The 22,321-nt window shown below is 41.8% G+C and overlaps 1 protein-coding gene across 5 annotated transcripts in view; it reads right to left on the bottom strand.

Annotated features, from left to right (window-relative positions):
- Nucleotides 1–4,108: 4,108 nt before the first annotated feature.
- TMCC2 (transmembrane and coiled-coil domain family 2) overlaps nucleotides 4,109–22,321 on the bottom strand; it is a 110,768-nt gene continuing 92,555 nt past the window's right edge. For all 5 annotated transcript variants that reach the window (XM_020797329.3, XM_020797344.3, XM_020797384.3 and 2 more), the window contains 2 exons: nucleotides 12,969–13,104; nucleotides 4,109–8,315 (listed from right to left, as the gene is read on the bottom strand). In XM_020797329.3, the coding sequence (XP_020652988.2) occupies nucleotides 8,004–8,315; nucleotides 12,969–13,104 (448 nt within the window). In that variant the 3' untranslated portion in view covers nucleotides 4,109–8,003. The remainder of the gene's footprint in view (nucleotides 8,316–12,968; nucleotides 13,105–22,321) is intronic.

The following is a 22,321-nucleotide window of genomic DNA, read 5'->3' on the forward strand; positions in this document are numbered from 1 at the left end:
ACATACATACCCCGCCCATGTAGACCAAAGTCTACTCTGGGTGGCTAGCAATAAAAAATAAAATAATAATAATATAATGAAATAAAAAACGATAAAAAAACGATAAAAAACAGAAAATATTCAAGTGATGACAGGAGGGAGAGCCTGCCTAAAGATCCAGGTCTTAAGTTTGCTCTTAAAAACAGCAAGGGAGCCAGACAGATCTCTGGGGGCAGACTGTTCCAAAGGCAAGGGACCACTGCTGAGAAGGCCCGGTTTCTTGTTCTTTCTCTCTGGGCCTCCCTTGGTGTTAGGCTCCTCAGTCATCCTTCCTGGCTAGAACAAGTGATTCAGGTATATCTAGGTGGGAGGAGGCGTTCCACTAGATATCGAGGTCCCAAACTGTTTAGGACTTTATATGTCATCATTAACACTTTGAAATCAATGTGGAAACGAATGGGCAGCCAATGCAAGGCAGTCAGTGGGGGTAATATGCTGATATTTTCTGATCCCACTGAGAAGTCTGGCCACCACATTCTGCACCATTTGAAGCTTCCACATCAATCTCAAAGGTATCCCCACATTAAGTGCATTCGAGTGGTCTAATCTCGAGATTACAAGTGCATGGACGAGAGTGGTGAGAGCCCCGCCATCAAGATAGGGCTGCAGCTGGGCAATCCGCCACAGATGGAAATAGGAGGAGTGGGCCACTGACGCCACCTGAGTTTCCATGGTGAGTGCTGGATCCAGATGGATCCCCAAGCTGTGCACCATACTCTTTGCAGTGAGAGTCACCCCCCAAAAAAGAGAGGAAGTTTTCCAAACCGCAGATGGAGGAGCCACCCACCCTCAGGACCTCCATCTTGTCTGGGTTCAGCATCAACCCATTTTCCTGCATCCATTGCAGTACAGCCTCCAGGCAGCGCTGAAGGGATGGAACGGCATCCACTGTGATTGGCAAAAAGGAGCTGTAGAGCTGGGTGTCATCAGCATACTGCTGGCACGAAGCCCCACACCCCCGATGACCCCACCCAGCGGCCTCATGTAGATATTAAACAGCATTGGGAAGATAATTGAGCCCTGCAGAACCCTACAATTGAGGCGCCATGGGGCTGAAACACTCTCCCCAAGAAGGATTGGAATCAGGCAAGCGCCAGACCACAGATTCCCAGCTCGGAGATCCTCCCAGGAGGTTACCGTGGTCGACGGTATCGAAGGTGGCTGAGATATTGAGGGAGACCAATGAAGACATTTTGCCCATCAGCCTCCCTCAGCAGGTCATCCAACAGGGCGACCAATGCCATTTGCATACCGTGGCACGGCCTGAAGCCCGACTGGAATGGATCCAAGGCGTTGCTTCCATCCAAAAGATCCTGGAGCTGGTCAGCCACCACCCTCTCTACCACTTTGCTAAGGAAAGAAACATTGGCAAGAGGCCTATAATTACCAATATTGTCTGCTACCAAACTTGGTTTCTTCCTGTGGGCCTAATGAGTCTCTCCTCCTGGAGAGACCCATTAATTTTTGCCCTGGCCCATTTGGTTGTTGTAGGCCTGGCTGCTTTGATTAGCCAGACCAGGCAAAGGTCAAAGGAGCAGGTAGTGGCATGACAGTGGTCAAGCGATTTCTCCACCATATCTGGTGTCACAGGCTGAAAGAGATCAAGTCTCATCGGGCAAGGCAGAGCACTGGATGCCTCTGCTTGATCTACTGTGTTCAAAAAAGGAGAGAGCTCCCAGTGGATGGCCTCCACTTTAGATTTTTTTAAATGTTGCAAATTGGTCATGGGAAATACTAGGAGGAGGCCCATCACTTAGACCAATTCCAGATAGATCGCAAACTATATGGAAAAGTTCTGCCTGTTGATTTGAAGCTTCACTTATCCGGACAGCAAAGTGAGCTTGACTGGCAGCCCTCACCTTAGTAAGGTAGTGGTTAATTGCGATCTTGACAGCTTTCTGATTATAATCCCTCTCCAAATGCACTTTAGCCTTCTCCTGTTTTGCTTCGCAGCTCGCAGCTCCTGGTTAAACCAAGACGCAGGCCGAGCTCTGCAACGGAGAGGACGTTTAGGAGCGATCGTGTCAACAGCCCTGGTGGCGGCAACAAGCCAGCCATCAACCAGAGCCTTGACAGGAGCGCCAGTCAGATCAGCTGGAATCCCTCTCATGGAGTCCTGGAATCACAGTGTTCTGTGGTGATACTACAGGGAATACAGTCCTATGCTATGCACTTTTGGAGCAGCCAACATCTAGAGAGCCTGCATTATATAGTGGATAGAGGGCTGGACTAGGACTTCGATCTGGGTTCAAATCTCTGCTTGATCATGGAAACTCACCAGGGAGGCACTGGTAAACTACACCTTTAACATGTCATCTACCTTAAGAACCCTACTAAAGTAGGATTACCATAAGTGACTTGAGTGCACATAACAAGAGGTCCTAGAATCTTCCATTAGTACTTCAGACAAAGGTCTTCTGTGTCTCTCATATTTATAATGCAACTGAATTAAAAAGAAGTGGGATTAATCTTAAAAGCTACTTTGATTAGTAATGATAACTTAGAGACAAACAGCAAGTTTATTGTCATCCCCACCACCCTCAGCTGCAAAGTCTCAGCCTATAGCTTGCTTAGAACCATTTATGCTCCCAAAACTTTGCTCCTTGAGTATGTATTTCAAAATGATACCGTGTCTTGCTAGATCCAAGTATAGCGAGAAGAAATCCAACCTGAGAGTTAAAAGACCCTATCACTTTCTGGTACTTTATAAATAGAGCACTCTTCTTCCAGCTGAATAGCAGCACTGACTCCAAGGCTGAAGAATGTCTTGTGTGAAGCTGGCCTCATTGCCCCCTTCTGTCACCTTAATCTGTGCCACTGTAATTTCACCAAAAAGATATGCCAAATTATAGGGGATGTGAAGGCTTAACATGCAGGTTGGCAAGGAAGATATCTTGCCTGCACGCTAGCCCTTCAATAATGACAAATCTAAAATAAAACAATCTAACGGTGCATAGGCAAGGAAAAGGAAGACTATGTATTCCCTGGAAGCTGTAGAGAATCCATTATTTTGGGAAACATCATTGGCAAAGCTGTTGGAGTATGACAGTGGGTAGTGGTTAGTCAATGGGTGGGAAAATGGCAAGGACAGGCAAGTAAGCTAAACATTTCTATTGGGAACATTGGGTGTGTCACAATCATCAAGTTAAGTCTCTTTTCCACTTTCTTCAAGTTTTCCACCCTATTCTGTGAATTGCAACACTTCCTACAGACCTCTGAAACTATGCAGCTGTCCCTTGTTGCATTATGTGACCCTCCAATCCTTTCCCCTGTTCCCATGAGTAGCCACCTCCCAGCCAAGTCCTGAATTTTAGGTCTAGAACAGCTGTTACATTTGTTTCCCTTCCTTCTCCAGCCTTGTTTCTAGGAAATCTCTGAGAACTGCAGCACAGCTCAGCATACTGTACTTGCCACTAAAAATGGGAAAAATACCAATATTTCATTCACTGTGCAAATTACACAAATGCATAATGGATTTTGCTTTAGCAAACCATGTGAGACGACAAACAGCTATGCAGAGAGCCCCATGGTGCAGTGGCTAAACTGCAGTACTGCAGCCAACCCTCTGGCAATGACCTGAGTTTGATCCCAAGAGGTTCAGGTAGCCAGCTCAGGGTTGATTCAGCCTTCCATCTTTCTCAAGTCAGTAAAATGAGTACCCAGCTTGCCTGGGGGCAAGTTGTTGTTTGCATGATTATGCTGTAAACCCCCCCCGAGAGTGCTCTAGCACTATGGGGACTAGATAAGTTGAAACAACAACAACACTTGTCCTGTGACTGTTGGAAGTCCAATTCCACAACCACTCTCTTGCTTCTGAATACCCATTGCATACTCCTTCATAAAATCCAAGATCCCCTTTTCCCCTTCAAAACACACACAATAATATACATCTGTGCCAGCTGACAAACCTCTTACCTTTTGAAGTACTGCCAGACATGGAATGCACAAAACACCTATTCTTAACTTTCCCTTCTAACTTTTGTTACATTGCAATGCATATCTCTGAAGATCACATCCCCACCCCACCCCACTGTGAATGCTGCTACCATGGGAATTAAGAATAAAGCACTTTCCTTTTGATAGTGTTCTAAAACTCATTTTATTTGAAAAAGTGAATGGAAAAATATAGTGAAATGAAACCAGAGCTTCCCCTGTGTGAATTTCCCAATGGGAAATACAGTAGATATAATATCAAGGGTTGAGGTCAGGACAAGATTCAAGCATACATAATAAATACAGTCAAACAGTTATCAGAAGACAATTATGTCATGGGTGGGAATGTGGGCTTCCTATATAGTAGAAGACCACAATTTTGCCAAATCAAATTTGTCATAAAGGCAAGAAACTTAGCACTGTAAAACTTGCAGTACTTACCACAGTGGACATGAAATGACTTGCAGCTAATTTATAAGGAATTTGTTCATGCTGTTATGGGCTTAATTATATGATTGCAATGATCATGTCAAAATCCTAACTATAAATATTCAGTCATGAATTAAATGGATGATCAAGCCCTCATTCTACTAAATTAGCCTTGTGAGGGACTGCATCACCCCCATCTATGATCAAATATCACTTTCAATGCACAGTTGTGGGCATGAAAATCTTCCATACTTCTGGGTGGAGACAACAAGTATAACTGATGGCAAGAAACAGTTCTAAGCTATTTCTGATGTGTTCTTCAATGAAACTTGAATGCGGGCACATGTCACACCTATTCCTGTTAAGGCAGGAGAAGTAAATGGGTTAGGAAGAGGAGAGAGAAGATACGATGCCGATTGAATTTAAATTGATAAATAAATCATGCAATCATGAATATAAGGCCACAAAGGACTATTGCAATAATTTGCTTCTGGTTCCCACAAGCCTGGTAAAATAACCAGCCTTTCTTCCACCAGTCTTCACAGTCCAAGAATTAGTCAAGAAATATTCAAATGATCACGTTAAACAAACACTGTTATGTTGAGGGGCAGCAGCAGGGCAACAGGAATCCACATGTGGGACAACAGGGCAGGATTACAATAAGATCAAAAATAATAAAACTCCTAAATGGCTATGCTGGCCTCCCTTGCCAAGAAAAGCAAGTGTGGAAGCTTTAATTTAGCTTCATTTTAGGTTTTTTCATTTAAAGTTGCAAAGAGCAGCCACTATACTGCCATCCCCATCCTTACCTGGGGATCCTTACCTGCTAACAAGATTATCTTGTTGCAGCAAAGACTCTCCCATTTGTTTCTTGGTGACATTGCACTTGATTGGGCATAACATAAAGTCACAACTAAAGGATGGACATTCCAGTCTTGCACATAGTTACACTTTCACTGTGGATGGTGGCCAAAATCTTTTATTTCATGTTCTGGAATAGTTGGTTTTTTTTGTCACTGAGAGTTCTGTTTCAACTCACCCAACATTCATTCACTCTGACATAATTAAATTACTCATGCACATTACACTAGAATACCAGCTCCTTCTGTAACAGATAAAGAAAAGATATGCTGGTTTCTTGACTTGGAAGAAAATATACAAAATAAATAATTACATAAACGAAAGTTTGAATTCTTCACATCTCCAGGGCTTAAAGGCAGATTACAGAATGTTTCTTTGCTTGTGATGGAATTTTGTCATAGACGCCTCCTTGAGAAAAGGCAATACAGTCTAGTTGCTAGATCTCTGGTCAATCTTCCATGCTGGTACTGCTTTATGCTTGAACTATCTCTCCATTTTTAAATGAAGGAAGTGAATAAAATGCAGGCTATCACAGCCAAGAGCAGGCATCTGGGTTTTCACTACCCTTGAAAAAAAATGGTTTGCATAATAAAAAGAAAATTTACAAGTAGGTTACAGAAAGACAGCCTGAACAGAGAAACAGATACCTGATCTGTTGAGCAGGGTATAGTTACTAAGCCTGTGACAATGGAAGAATTGCAGAAGATGACGCTTCTCCTTTTGTAGTGTTAGGGTAGGAATCGTACCTGCTCAAAAATTTCTCTTCACAATTTCCCTGATCTTCATGGAAGCTGGCAGTTCTTCAAGGCTAGGGTCGTGTACTCCAGCCTTTTATAATAAGTGTCATAAAGTGCATATACTCATTATTTACAGTGCCATCTTTCTTTTCCTGCCCAAAATTCCCTCCAGTGTAAAATGTACACAATCATGATTTTCATACACATGCAATAGAATGGAAAAGTGCAGTGCTGGTAGCACACTGTGTGGTTTCAGAATGCAACTAAAGAATGCAGTTGAAAAGCTGTTGGCGGGGAAAAGCATGCATGTAGAAATCTAACAAGGTTTAGAGAAAAGACTCTGTTATGCTAGCTTTCTAGATGCACAAAGGTTTGTAACTAAACAGCAAAACAAAAATGAACACAAAAAAATGGGACCACACAAAACAATGAATCTGAAGCATCCATAAAATCTCAAGACTATCATTTCACTCTGCCACACATGAAGATCAAGCATTAGCACTGGAAACCATGATTCTGTTCTATTTCTTCCAACATCTTTCAGCCCAACTTACAGTTAACCTTCCCTTTTTACTAGTAAGAACATCTAACCTTTTGTGAATGCTAATATATAACCAGACATTAATTCCTCAGATAAAGCATTTCATTTTAAGTTTTAAACATGTGCCATGTCCTTACAGTTTTGCTGTAAAACAAAATAATGGGAACAATGGACAACATGAATATATTTCTTTGTATAAAAACTGGAGAAATACATCAAGGCCCTTAAGAGTTGAAGGCAGTAAGTTTCTTTCCATTTGCTAAGAAAATCTTAAATTAAAGGCATGATCCTACTTCTCAGATTCTCAAAGTAATGGTCTAATTCTCTACTGGCTGAATCAGAAGAAGTATTGCCAAATTCAAATGGAAATTCTCTCATTTTGGGCAGGCTTAGGAGTTTATTACAATTTGAGCCCTCTTCATATTCTGTTTTTTTCTAGGGACACAGGAGATGTGAAGGCAGCTGAATTTTTAACCAATATTTGATTCATAACAAAGAAACAAATTTTTGAAATCAATAAATCACACACACACACACACACACACACACACACACACACACACACACCTACACGTGTGTATGTGTACACATGCACACAAGATTGTAAAATTCGCAGATGCAATGTTGGAATTTCTCACAAGTCCCTGAAGATATCAAACAAAAGCAAAAAGAGAGAGAAAGAAAACAATCCAACCAAAACATGCTGAGCTTGCACCAGAACAGCAGATATTTTCTTCATGGATCCTGTCTCCATTTCTCATATCTGAACTGGTAAAGCAACCAGCGATGTTGACAAACCAATTATAAGAAGACGCCCAGTTACTTTGCTGGTGTCACCGGTTCTGAAGGAATGGAAAGTAAGTATCCATTTGACCTGGATAAGCTGGTGTGATATGTACATTCTACTCCTTGAACTCTGTGTATGTTCCTAAGGGGCAGGAGTTTACCAAAAAAAGGAGAAGTTCACCTTCAGTGTCTGAATTATTTTGTTCCTATCTTAGCATTGTGCCTAGGAATGAGGTTACTACCACCCTTCTCAGGCAGAAAAATCAACCAAACAACTGCCTTCTTCTTTTTTTAAAGTCACTCCGGTCTGCAGACACACCTTCCCATCACTACTGCTTTTTCCACTTTAAAGAACGAGCAAAGTGTCACAAATGGAGCTTTTTGCAGGCTTCTTTTGCCTTCCCTGCTATCCCGTGCAAGGACATCCCAAGAGGGTAACGTATTTGGCCCTTCAGAAGCCCCAATGCAACAACTCTCCCTACTGCTGAGATGAAATAGGGCATGAATAAAAATGGATGTGCAGGGGAAGCAGATGAGAAATACATACTCCAAATGGACGCGCACGAATGCACACACAGAGTTGACTTGGAAGTCTCCTCATTTTCACTCCATCTCCACAAGAAAAAGAAAAAGAAAAGCAGACACCCTGCAACTCCGGTTTGTGGATGCCAATAGAATCAGCTAGGGAGCAACACATGTTCCAGAAGGTAGGTGATGGAGTCCCAGTGCTTCCAGAGAAAGAAGAGGAAAAGCACAAGGAGGGCTGTGCTGAGGAGACGCATGCGGGTCTTCATCAAGGGTGTGATAAAATTGGCAATCGTGGAGACAAAGACCAGCAGGACGGCCATCAAGGCCAAGATGACATTGATGAACTTGCCCAGGAGGGCCCGGGCATTGGCATTTTCCACTCCTTCTAGCTGCACCACCTGCTGTTGTTGTTGCTGAAGCTCCAGCTTGGTGACACGGGTCAGGCAGGACTCCACAGCCTCCTGGAGAAGAAACAGGAAGGGAAGGGTATTAGCTCAGCTGAGGAATAGATGCCATAGCTCAATAGGCAAGCACTTGCTTTGTATGCTAAAAGGCATCAGGTTCGGTCCCTGACACATTCAGTTAAAAAGATTCAGGTAGCTCAAGACCTTGAAGAGAGTGGCTATTACTTCAAGGTAAACATGGCTAAGTAAGATGGACAAAGTGGTTTGACTCTGATATCTTATGTTAGGTGGTTGGAAGGCTGCAAACTCCATGTTGTTCTGGTCTAAAGAGGGGAAACACAAGGTGATAAGCTGCAACTAGAGTTATAAATATAATTAGTTCCCTTGGCGGATGACCTACACCAGGAACTGGACAGGGGGAGTGTGTCCCTGTTGGTTCTGATGGACCTCTCAGCGGCTTTCAATACCATAAATCATGGTATTCTTCTGGGCCGTCTCACTGTGATGGGACTTGGAGGCACTTTTTTACACTGGCTCCAGTCCTTCCCATGAGGCTGGACAGTCCACTCACCGATCTACCATGGATGCTGATGGTGTGATTCTACCAATGGCTCCGCAGCGCGTGATCCACTTGCCACTCCTGGCAGGAGGACAAGCCTCGCTGCAAGGTTGAAGAGTGGCAAGCGAATCACGCGCTGTGGAGCCATTGGTAGAATTGCTGTGTTGAATGGGGTTACACTCCCCCTGAAAACTCAGATCCACAGCTTGGGTGTACTCCTGGATTCATCCCTAAGCTTGGATGCCCAGGTGTTGGTGGTGGCCAGGAGTGCATTGGCACAGCTAAAGCTGGTGCACCAGTTGCGGCCATCCCTTGAGATGTTTGATTTGGCTACAGTGACACATGCTTTCGTTATATCCTGTTTTGATTACGGTAACACACTATATGTGGGGCTGCCTTTGAAGATAGTTAGGAAACTTCTGCAGCCAGACTACTGACTGGGGCCTGCTACAGTGAGCATATAACACACCTGTTACAAGAACTGCACTAGCTACCAGTCCATTTCCAATTCAAAGTGCTGGTCATTACCTATAAAGCCCTATACAGCTTGGGTCCAGGCTGTCTGAAGGCCTGTATCTCCCTATATGTGCCTGATTGGCAATTAAGATCAGCAGAGGAGGCCCTCCTCTTGGTCCCATTGCCAGCACAAGCACAGCTGATGGGGACACAGGAGAGGGCCTTCTCTGTGGCAGCTCCCAGGCTATGGAATGCTCTCCCACAGAAGATCAGGATGGCCCCTTCCCTTTCAGCCTTTCAAAAAAAGCGAAAGACCCACCTCTTTTAACAACTGTAACTAGAGATGGGGGTATTCGTATATGTATACGAGTATCCCCGCACAGGTGGAAATAACGAGAGTCCGGCTCTATGGGGCCAGACTGTCCACTCATGATTTCACCGCTGCTGCTGGCTCCGCGGAGGCTTACTATCACGCGGTACTCTGCAATGGATTAGCCACTCTCTGACCTAGCAGAAAGGCTTTTCTTACCGCCTCCTGCCAGGACTGGATAATCGATTGTGGACAAAGGTGCGATAGGAAGCCTCCGTGGAACCATCGCTATTTCCACCTGTGCGGGGATATTCGTATTCGTATACAAATATGAATACTCCCATCTCTAATTATAACTGAGTCCCTGAACCTCATTTTAGCAGAAAATTTTAATCTTTTTCATGTTTTCGTGTTTTAATTGTATTTTAAATCCCTCCACAGTAAAATCCTGGATTCTTCCTAATGTAGATCCTATACAGTGGTGCCTCACACAACGATGTTAATTGGTTCCAAAAAAATCAACGTTGTGTGAAACATCGTTCTGTGAAACACCATTTCCCATAGGAATGCATTGAAAACCGGTTAATCCGTTCCAATTGGAACGGATTGCCATCGCTGAGTGAAAATCCCCATAGGAAACATTGCTGTGTGAAACAATGTTTCCTCCATTGGAATGTATTGAAGCCGACTCAATACATTTCAATGGCTTTGCGAAGTCCTTTTTCGCTCCTGTAAAAGTGTCTTACAATGTTTGGAAGCTGTTTTAAATGCGTGCACTGGTTAGCCCACCTCCTGAACCCTATGCAAACTGATTTTGGTGTTGTTCTGACACTTCGTTAATTTATGGTAATTTTTTGTTTTCTCCATTGAAAACCATTGAATGGTCTGTCTAATGGTTTCCAATGGAGAAAACAAAAAATCATCATAAATTAACGAAGTGTCAGAACAACACCAAAATCAGTTTGCATAGGGTTCAGGAGGTGGGCTAACCATTGCAAGCATTTAAAACAGCTTCCAAACATTGTAAGACACTTTTACAGGAGCGAAAAGGGAGATCGGGAAAGGGCTCTTTGATCTCCGTTTGCCTTTTAAAGCTCTTCCCGATATCCCTTTTCGCTCCTGTAAAAGTGTCTTACAATGTTTGGAAGCTGTTTTAAATGCGTGCACTGGTTAGCCCACCTCCTGAACCCTATGCAAACTGATTTTGGTGTTGTTCTGACACTTCGTTAATTTATAATAATTTTTTGTTTTCTCCATTGGAAACCATTAGACAGACCATTCAATGGTTTTCAATGGAGAAAACAAAAAATTACCATAAATTAACAAAGTGTCAGAACAACACCAAAATCAGTTTGCATAGGTTTCAGGAGGTGGGCTAACCATTGCAATCATTTAAAACGGCTTCCAAACATTGTAAGACACTTTTACAGGAGCGAAAAGGGAGATCGTTGTGTGAAAATCCCCCATAGGAAACATCGCTGTATGAGGCAGCAAATTTAACAGAAAAAGGCATCGTTGTGTGAATTCATCGTTGTGTGAGGCACCCGTTGTGTGAGGCACCACTGTATTCTGTTCTACATAAAAATCATAATAATTGTTTTAGAACTGAGAGGCAGCCTAGCAACACCTGCATTGTATTGCAGAATGGAAATGTATCTGTATTAGCTAAAATGCCATCTTTGCTGCTATGCAGCCCTGAAGCACATCTATGGGGTACAGATATTTCACAACTATCTAGAGACCCTGCTTTAGAAACCCTGAAGTACTGATAAATCCTGCAAAATGTTTAAAACAAGCTTGCTAGCTTTTAGCCACCAGCCCTGCATCATCCATTTAAATATGTTCCCTCTTTCCTTTCTTTCCTTCCCCATACTGCCACATGGGGGCAGACAAATAGTCTTTAGGCCAGGAAGACTTTTGTCTTTTCCATTCAACTGAAGCACATTACCCACCTGAATATTTGTCCTTTAGATGGAAACAGGAAAATAGTGAAATACTGTTCAGATGCTCTTATCTTATAGGAGAGTGGATGGAGCATCACGTTAGCTTGACACAATTGAGATTATACCCAGGTCTCTGAGCTGCTAAACAACTCTGGACAGTGTATTAATATTAATATTAGAATGTACTATATTTTAGCCACATCTGTTTTTTTAACCATTTGCAAGCCACCTTGGGTATACTGGGAGAATGGCAGGGTATAAATAGAAAAGAAAAGAACAGAGTCATGGTAACATTGTTTGCTTTATTTTTCAGACCAGCCTGAGTAACTGATAAGAACCAAAGATTGTCTTCTTCAAGTGAAATACAGAATGTCACTGCAGTGTACCATTGGACTAGGCTTCAAGAGATCTCTCTGTAGATATGAAACTCTGAAGCCCACCTGCATTTTCTTCCCAACTTTATACTGCACTGGTCTGCCATGTGTATACAACTGTTAGTGCATCTCACCTCATTTTTTTTACCACTGACTCAAGTGTTTTTGTGCATATTTTTCAACTGTATGAATTTCAGTAGTTTATTTTGTGTGCACCTAACTTCTCCAAAAGATGCCCCCAAAGCCTCACAGATCTGCAATATCCCAAGCTGACGTTCTCACAGTAAATCTCCTGAAGTAGAAAAAGGCTAATTTCATCCTAAAAAATGATATTCTATCTTTAACTTACTCTTACCATACCTATGCAGTCTGAAAATTAACTTTTTAAAAAACTCATGAAAACATTGTTCAAGCTCACGAAAGTGTGTATGAATGTGAATGGGTGCAGTAGGAATATAAGCAGTTGCCTTATTGTAGGTCAGATGGTTGATCATTCTAGCTAATGTTGTCCACTAGTTTGTTATTGTCTATTAAGTGATGCAATTAAATGTTAGGATTAGGAAGGATCTCCCATCTGTCAACCCAGAGCACTGCCACTAAATTCAAGCCCTTCCACAGCATGAGATAGTCAGATTGTTGATCTAAGCAAAGGTGAGGAAACTGTGGTATTCCAGATATACTGCACTTCAATTCCCAGATGCTCCCTCTAAGGTAACAATTGCTGGAGTTGTAGTCCAAATTGCAATACTGTACCTACACTTCACCTAAAGAAGCCCCACAGAGAAACACATATGTCTGGAAATAAACATTTTATTCTCATATCCTCGGACAAATACCTTCATTTTTAAGTGCCTCTGGCTTTGTCTATCCAAAACAACCATCCACAAAGGATCAATAGAAGGCACACAACACAGTTCTATTGTTGAAGGTCTGGGTCTGCACACCGCATGTAGGACAGACCACCATGAATATGTATGTCAGTTGATCTGTGCTTAAGGGGTAAAAAGTGAATAATGAATATGGGGCAGTTAGATCAGCTGCACAAGCACCCAACGCATTTCCTCATACCTGAATGTCTCTGGCCCTCTCATAGGACTGGTAAGCCACCTTCTCCTCCATACTGGCCAACTCTTGCTTCAGATTGGTCATCTCATTCTGATGAAGCTCTGTCAGGTCATTCAGCTGCTCTTCCAGGCGCTCATACCTGCATCGTGGGAGAGGAGAAACAAAATAATCAGCTAATAACAAATGATTTAGAATTGCCAGCAAAGCTCCCCAGATTTAGAAATGAGTTCCAAGAATTTTAGCACAAAGCCACAAGGGAAAAGAAAACTTGAACAGAAACTGAATTCTTGTATGATGGAGATCAACATTTAATCCAGAGCAGGATTCCTCCAGTCCCTACCAGCTGTTCCTAATTCCCTCACTCCACTGCGGCCCCTCAAGCTTTGCAAACTGGAAACAACAGAAGAGTGCAGGAAGAGCAAAGGAGAAAGATCTGACCGTTCCCCTTCTGATCTCTCACCAGTGCCCTAATGTGCTGTGTAGCACTCGTAGTTGCTTTTGGGTAAACAACATTTGCCATGGAACCTCAAACCTGATGGGAATGGGAAAACAGAGGGAGATGGACTCCCCTCTTCATCACTTCCTGCTGTAGCTGCCTAAACTCAGAAAGGGAAGGCAGTGGCAATCCGGGATTTTGTTACAAGAATATGTTTGCGGGATTAAGGCCTGTGGGAGAGGAAAGGTGGTAGCATGATTCCTTGCAAAAAATGTTCTTTTCCCCCCTTCATGTTGAAGGCTCTCATTGGCCTTTCTGTTACTCAAAATTCCAGAGTGACTGGCAGGGGAACTATAGATATTGATAAACACAACTGGACATACCAGCTCAGACATTAGGCTCATCTTTTGTACAGGAACTGAAATGATAGTTTAAATACACAGAAAAACAGTCAGGCCAAAGGGCCCATTTAACCAATCCAATATATACCCAGTGCAGTGCAGTGGACAGAGTGACAAATTAGGACTCAGGAGGTCTGGGTTCAAATCCCTACTCAGCCATGAAAAGTCACAGGATTGTGTGGAATTGCGTGCTGTCAAGTCAATTCTTATTCATCGTTACAATTTTCAGGGTTTCCTAGGTAGAGAGTAAAGTGGTTTATCATTCCTTTCTTCTGGGGACAGCTCTGGGAATGTGCAGCTTGCCTAAGGCCACACAAAGGATACACAATGGAGGATTGAACTTCCAACCTCTGGTTCTGGAGCCAAATGTCTATTGAGCCAGCCAAACTACTCCTTAAATACAGTACCTCAGTTATTTTAAAAGCCTTATTAAGTTCACTATAAATTGATTCTGACTTGACAGCACATAACAATAAAATCAGCTTACAAAGATGATCGTAAGTAAAATGCAGTCAACTGTACAATTGTAACATGGATGCATGAGTATGCATGGCAGTCTTCTGGCCCCTAGCAGTTAATGACACACTTCCCTCCAGAATGAGAAGGCAGAAGGAGCTACAGATGGACTCAAGGCCTGGTTGAAGGAAATGCCAATCCATTGAAGCAACCCTTCATACTGAGAGATTCAATGTGATGACAGCACTTATTAATCCCTTTTCTCTAATTGTCATTGCCAGCATACTCAATTCCAATGGCTTTGGGTGGGCCACTTCCCCTCACATGACCTGTAGCAGGTCACAGCCCCACTTACCCACCCCAAAACAAAAGTGGCTAGAAGCTCATTTCTTATTTCTAAAAATCCTTTTTTTTTTCCAAAAGAAGGTTTGCTGGAGGCCCTTTGTCTTGTTTTAAAAGAGAGCAATGTCTTCTGGAGATTTTTAAGAATGCAGGTTTCCATTCTGGATATTTTTCAGCCAAGGAAGATGTTGCCAGGAGCCATAAAAAGGAATGGAGGACACCCCCCCCCTTGTTATAAAGGTCTTCTGCTTAATTCCTTCAGGACCCCTTTGAGATGTTACTACTACATCTTTGATAGTGAACAGAGCACAAAAGCTCTTGGCCCAAAAGGGGAAAACAGTACAGATGCACATTCAGCCGTGAAGTCATTGTGGAAGTACATTCACTGCACTTTTCCCCCACCCCCCACAGTCTGCTCCTCAGGATAAATCTCAAGAGAGGACTAAGCCCCACTTCTACTTCTGCTAAAGCAACTTCCTCTTTTCAGTACAGGGCAGTGTACATATATAGGTTGGCTGCCCCTTGCACTAGTCAGGATGTCACCCCCTCCGCCTAATCCAATTTCAAAGACAAAACAAAATCATAGGGGAAAACTCTTTAAATAGTAATCAAGGACCTGATAGCACTTTAAAGGCCAACCAATATTTTATGGCATGAATATTTATGGCATTTATAATGCTAGGTGAAGTTAAAGGCAGCAGGAGAAGAGGAAGACCAAATGTAAAACAGATTGCCTCCATAAAGAAAGCAACTATCAGCCTGCAGTTTCCAAGAGTTAAGCAGTGCAGTTGCTGACCGGACATTTTGGAGGTTACTCATTCATCAGATTGCCATAAATTGGAAATAATTTGACAGCACGTAAAAACCACCATTTATAGACTATTTAGAGTCTTTTTCATAATACGTATGTAGTTAACAGTTACTACTGATTAACAGGAATATAGATAAAGGGTACAAGAAAAAACCTGCAAACTCTGTAGTGTAGCAGTCATGAACTGCTAAAATACAACATTGACCATGTTATATAAAGCTTATAAGCACAGTGACTATAAAAACAAAAACTGTAGCCGTCTTAGGTGCTAGGAGACACTATCGCCAATTCAACTGTGAGGTATCAAAACAGTTAGGAGTCCACACTGAAAGTTTAACAACTAAAAAACCCCACAAACCCCATTGGATAACTATGCCAATAATTATTTTATAAAAATATTAAGAATGCATTCCTAAAGACTCAGTACAGTGGGATGTACTTCCAAATGAATGTGTATGGGATTATGCTGTGACATTGCCCAGTAATCTTCCTAGTTACTACAAGCAGCACTTGTATTCCAAAATCTGAAAGGAATTAACCTGTGGACCAACCATAGAAAGCAAATGCTCTGCAGAGGCTTTAAAACGCAACTGTTTTGTTGTTGTTATTGTTGTTCCTTTAATCTCCGAGATCATTAAACCTAGCCAGTAATTTGGCTGCTGCTTCAAGAGACAAAATTGAAAGAAGAGATCAGCAGTAGTTGCAGGCAAATGTTAATTTAAAAATAGGAGAACAAAAGTGAGCCTAACTGGATACAGTAATCTCATCACCAGTTTGGTTCTTCGTAATAATCTAGATAGAACATCCACAGTTAAGCCAAAGATACATCCGTTTCTTCTTTTTCTTTCTGCATTTATTTCTTCTCATCCAGCTTTTACCTTTTCTTTTTGGAATCTTTGCTACTACAAAGTAAAGCTGCTTGCGCAAACCCTGAGCCATCTGTTCCATCTGGAAGGAGAACTGAGTTCTTGCTTATAAGGTGGAAGTACAGAAGATAATGAGTTTTTTTCTTTTCCTGCCTTCAGTTTTGCTTTTTAAAAAAAACAAAGCACAAATAATGGTCCCACTGCAATCTCTGCTCCTTCTTTAAATGTTCCCCGTGTCAGTGGCATTGCTCTATAAAGTCAGACTTTTGATCATGCAAAGGCAGCAACTATGTGAAACTCATTCTCTTAGTTCCTCCCCTATTGTTTACAAATAAGATCTTAATGTCAACTGGAAGATGCCTTTTTATTTCCTGAGTTTCAAGACAAAATGCTGGTTGTTGTATGCTGCTAACACGCTCTTGTAGCCCTTATAACCCTATGAAGAAGTCCCTTCAGTATGGCTTTTAATCCTCTAAAATTATCACCTTGATACAGGGTTGTGATCTTTTAGTCTATTATGATTTCTGTGCCAACTTTTTAATTGTTTCATTTTTTCCTCCTCTTACTCCAGAAATATGAGTGATGGACATTAAAATACTTCTACTAAATAAATATGCCCCAATGTATTCATTCAGCTCTATTCCCTAGTTAATGAAAGGAGACAGATGAGAGCAAATGCAAAACAAATGAAGCAGGGGAGGAGGACGGGATGTCTCTTTTGAAGTCTGTTTGCCATTCGGAACAAGGGTTTTTTTTTATTCCTGCTGTTACTGATAAGAAACTTCCAGATTTTCCAATTTACTAGAGAAAATGTTTGGGAGGTGGAAAAAAATCTGACACCAGTGAAGGACAACAGAGACATCTGATATAAACATGAGAACATTCATCTGTAACCTATCGTCACTTCATCTAAGCAAATGTGCATATAGTGGGTTCCTATAGGGAGAAGTGGTTTGTGGTGGCAAACTTTTCACTATCCTACTAATATTTCCTTGAATCTACGTAGGAGCTATCAACATTTGGCAGCTCTTATATGGCACCATTAACTCTATGAGAACCTGTATCGCAGACAGACAGACAGACAGACAGACAGACAGACAGACAGACAGACAGACCATCTTTTGAACATTCGTGTTTACTGGTATTCCTTTATTATATTTATCAATTATGATAAATTATAAAAAAGGAGGGGGAAGTACAAGATTGTGTGGATGAGGGAGTGGGGAGGGAGGTGAGAGAAAGGTATGAAGAATGGAGGCCCAGCCCATCCACCACCAACTCCACCACTGGCAGCATTTGACTCCAACCCACTGTATACAGTCCTCGGGGACAAAAATATTGCTTGAAACAGCAGAACCACCATGGATAACACCTGAGAAGAAGAAGCACTTCACTGATGCTCACTACAGGGTACAGGGAACTGGGGACTGGGTTATTGAGCAAGTATCCAAAATTTCTGCAAGCATGCCAAAATTTCACAGACAACAGGTAGCAGCCAGGGTTAGTAGAACCCATCACATTTGCAGATTGAGTTGGGTATCGTCAGCACACTCGTGGTATCAGACCATAAAATTCTGGACAGCCTCTTTCAGGTTTTTCATATATATGTGAAATAGTATGGGGGATCATGGAACCCTGAGACACTCCACAGGCTAATAGTCAAGGTGTTGAACAGGAGTTCCCCTGCACCACTACCATTCACAAAGTGACACCACGCAAGGGAAAATCCCAGAACCTGACTCCTTTTATCATCAGTTCGCTAATTCTCCTTCAAACACAAAGCAATTGTCAGGGCTGTTTTTCAACAATGTAGTGAATGGTAGTGAGCAGAAGAATGTATCGTGTAGATAATCTTGACTGCTGCCATTGGTGTTGTCAACATTCAGGCTGCCCTTTGCTATGTCAAGCTTGACATATTTTTTCCTGCTGGCAACATGGGCCATTTCCTGGCTTTCTGAATCATGGGTACAGATGCACAGTATTACAAATTAATAAACCAGAGGGTTTTTTAAAATGAATTTCCTGGCTTTTTAAAATGAAAGTTTACATATAGATTTGCTACCCACAAATCCAATTAGAAATTTCCCTCATATAGAATTATTCAGTGCTAGAGGATTCCAGAAGATGAGCATATGATCTGTACTATGGTTACTGGGAGAAGAAAGAAGCGAGAACTCCATGGATGAGTCTATAGTCCCAGTGTGCCAAAATATTTTAAAGGGCTGTTTTGGACTTAATGAAATGGTGAAACAAAGATGTGAGTAGGTACAACACATACAATGCAGAAACATATGCACTAGAGATGAGCATGACCCTCATGTGTTATTAAGTGAGTTTTATTTGCTGTTGACTTTAGAGTCTTTTTGTCTGTGTTTTTAATTGGGTGTATTTTTTAAATTTTTATCACTGTTATCCACTCAGAGTAGTACTCTGTCACTAGATACGTGAGATAAAAATGCAAGAAATAAATAGTGCCTAACTGCATGTAGAGAGGCAAGAGGGTCTGCCCTTGTCTTTTTAATCTGTTACAGAAAAAAAGTTTACATTTTTTTTAAAAAGCGAAAGTGAGTCCTATGGCAGGCCTTTGTTTGACATAAGCCTTTGTGCACTGCAGTCCATGTCATCAGACACATGCAACTTGTTTGGACTTGTACGGACAAAGAGACCAGGAATGGAGATCCAAATGTTGCCAGACTGCAACTCCCAGCACCTTTCCCCTTTGGCTATCAAGGCATGGGATGCGGAAAGTTGCAATGACATTTGGGAGGCCTAATTTTCCCCAGCCTTGCCACAGATTATTCAGCTTGCATTGTTTAGGAACAAGAATCGCCCACTGCAACTCCCATATTCCCTATCGACTTACTAGCCATACTGGCTGAGGCTGACAGCAGCTGTAGCCTGCAATACCTGACACCAGATTGGAGCAAGGGCCATGGTACTAACAGCATTTGTAACAAAATGCCACTTTGATTTTTGTTTTGGTAATTACGGTTTGGCTTTAGCTTTAGTACTAACAAGTTACAAGGGCCAAATCATCATCTGGTGAATGAAATTGTTAGTTGACAAACAGTTGGGATGATGAAATCAAAAGGCTAAAATCATCCTTGAATACGCCATCCATAAGAGATGATCAGAAATATAAGAGATCTAGAAGTGTCTTCTGCTCTCATTACTCTGTTTAATCTGTGGTCACGCACTGCACCCCAGCTCCATTCAACATTCTAACAACTCAGGACCATGGGGTCCTCCTCAAAAAGATAATTGGGAAAACAACATCCTCTGTATTTGCCAATATTTTAACAAAACCTGCGAGCAAAAGTATTTTCAGACATGGGTTCTGAAACTCCCATCAACTGCATATCCATGTAAGATATGTAAGAAGCTGGACTGAATGTTTAGCCAGGAATGAATTTTACTTTGTGTGTGTGTATGTGTGTGTGTCTTATAAATAGAAATCAGAAGATGTTAATAGTGCTGTGCCTTTCTTCTTGAAAATAATTTACAGTGCAGGAAATTCCAAAATATTTTATCAAAGCCACTGACAGCGAGACAGGATGGACTGATTCTATTCACCAGGGGCCGGGGGAGGGGGGAAGAAAGCCTATTGGAATCACAAATTTATTTATTTATTTATTTATTTATTTATTTATTTATTTATTTATTTATTTATTTATTTATTTATTTATTTGATTTATATCCCGCCCATCTGGTCTGGTCGACCACATTGTCCATTTGAAATGCACATATGTCTTGATCAAGCATCCATACTAACCAGCTGCTATTAATAATTAAGACATATTGGTTGGAATCTTGTTGGCACAGCTCTGTCCCTCCAATGATGATGATGTGATCAGTCAAGGTCTTTTATCTTTAACTAAATGTTTCCAATTTCCCTCCCTCCTCAGGTTTTGAAGATCCCCAGAGATCCCTTTCAATATGGGGCAGCATTTGCGGGGGCCTTGGGATGCGGGGAACTTTTAATGTCTAAAATATCTGCAGCCAGTACTGCCGATAGTAAAATCATTCTGTAGTGATAGTTTTTGATAATTATTTACCCTCCTTCCCACCATTCTACAGCCCCCAACCATTTCCTCATGATGAATGAGATTCCAAGGAAGCCATGCAATCTTTGGGAGTGAGAAATCATAAATGTTTCATTTACAAAAAAAACCTGCCATGATTGGTGTCATTAGCCTTATGCGGAGTAAAGTTGTACAGCAGATTTCAACTTTTAGTTTTCAAATAAATAGAGCCTGAATTCAGTGTAGAAGATGTTTAATCCAAAACCCTTGGTCATGTGCCTCATCAAGCACAGCAGAATGAGATCTGCTTAGAGACCTGAAATACACAACTCAAACACTTTGTACAATATTGTGGCATTTCGATGGGCCTAATAAAGGTACCGTCCAACTGTGGTTTCAAATATGGGCCAGGATAGCTACCCTTGCTTGCATTTTAATATCTTCCTTTGGCTTCCTTTGTGTACATGAGGATCGCAACCAAGATTACATTTTTGGAGGCTAAGAGTTTAAACCTAAACACGTTTAGTCAAATGTAGGCACATTGTGTTTAGGTTTTGTTCCTGATTCGCCATCGTTTCTGGTGCTGTATCAGGTTCAGCCATGTTGATAGGAAGAGTGAGACTGCCATCCCAAAGCAACTGAACTGAGTATTGCCAGTTATTTCATTCCTTACTATATTTTCCCTGTCATGAATGGATAGAGACACTTCTGAGACTTTCTGCCTCATGTTTGGGAAATCATCATCATCATGTGCCATCAAGTCAATTATGACTTCTAGCGATCCTTTTCAAGGTTTTCCAGGTTGAGAATGCTCAGAAGTGGCTTTACCTGCACAGCTTGCCCAAGGCCACAGAGGCTGGCTCTACTCCCAGGAGGCACAGGATATGTGTGACAGAAAAGAACCAGTCCAAGGGGTGGGGGTGGGGGGAAGCCTCAGCAAATCTGTTGATTTCTGCCATGGTAGTATGTAATTTTTTTGTCTCAGCCAATGTAACTGATTGGAACAAAAATGTTGCATGTCAGCAAACCATAATGCAAACAGCTTGGAATTTATTTGACAAAATATGTGGAGTATTATTTATTTAAACAAATAAAGAGATTTATTTCATTAAATAAACTGAAGAGCCTCGTGGTGCAGTGGTTAAACTGCTGTACTGCAGCCAAAACTGTGCTCTCACAACCTAGGGTTCAATCCCAGGTAGCCGGCTCAAGGTTGACTCATCCTTCTAGCCTCCTGAGGTTGGTAAAATAAATATGCAGCTTGCTGGGGGCAGGGGGGGGGGCAATGTGTAGCCTGCATAATTATCTCGTAAACTGCCCAGAGAGTGCTTTAAGTGCTATGGGGCGGTATACAAGCAGCAGGCTTTAAAAAAAAAAATAACTCAGTAGTTTAGGGTTAGAGTTAGGGTTGACTCAATGATCCATAGGGCCCCTTCAAGCTCTGAAGTTCAATAATGATGATGATATTCAGCTTAGTTTGGTTTCCTCTCAGGAAAAATGCATACAGTGGACCCTTGACTTACAGACTTTTTGACTTACAGACTTCTCTGGCCGCAAAATTTAGGTTTGACTTGCAGCCTGAGAATTGACTTACAGACCAGAAAAAAACCAAAATGGAACAAAAACGGCCTGTTATGGGATTAATCGGTTTTCAATGCACTGTAGCTCAATGGAGACTTGACTTACAGACTTTTTGACTTGAGAAACGCCTTCCAATACGGATTAAGTTCTCAAGTCAAGCCCCCACTGTATATGCAACCTAAATACCCATAAATTTCACACTACTAGTCAATGAGTCGGGAGTGTTGCTTTCTGTTTGACTGTTCTTTATATCTTTGTACAGTATCTGGCTAAGATACAGCTGCAAATGGCTATTGCTGAACTTAGGGCCTGAGGTGTATTTTTTTTCTTGCCACGCCAAGGGCAACATAGTTTACATCATCATTTCCCTTCCACTGCCACAGCCCTTTTCTCCCCCCGCTCCTTACAAGAATGTAAAGTCTAATTCACCTCTTTACTAGT

This window comes from Pogona vitticeps, chromosome 4 (genome assembly GCF_051106095.1).
Source record: "Pogona vitticeps strain Pit_001003342236 chromosome 4, PviZW2.1, whole genome shotgun sequence".
Taxonomy (NCBI): Eukaryota; Metazoa; Chordata; class Lepidosauria; order Squamata; family Agamidae; genus Pogona; species Pogona vitticeps.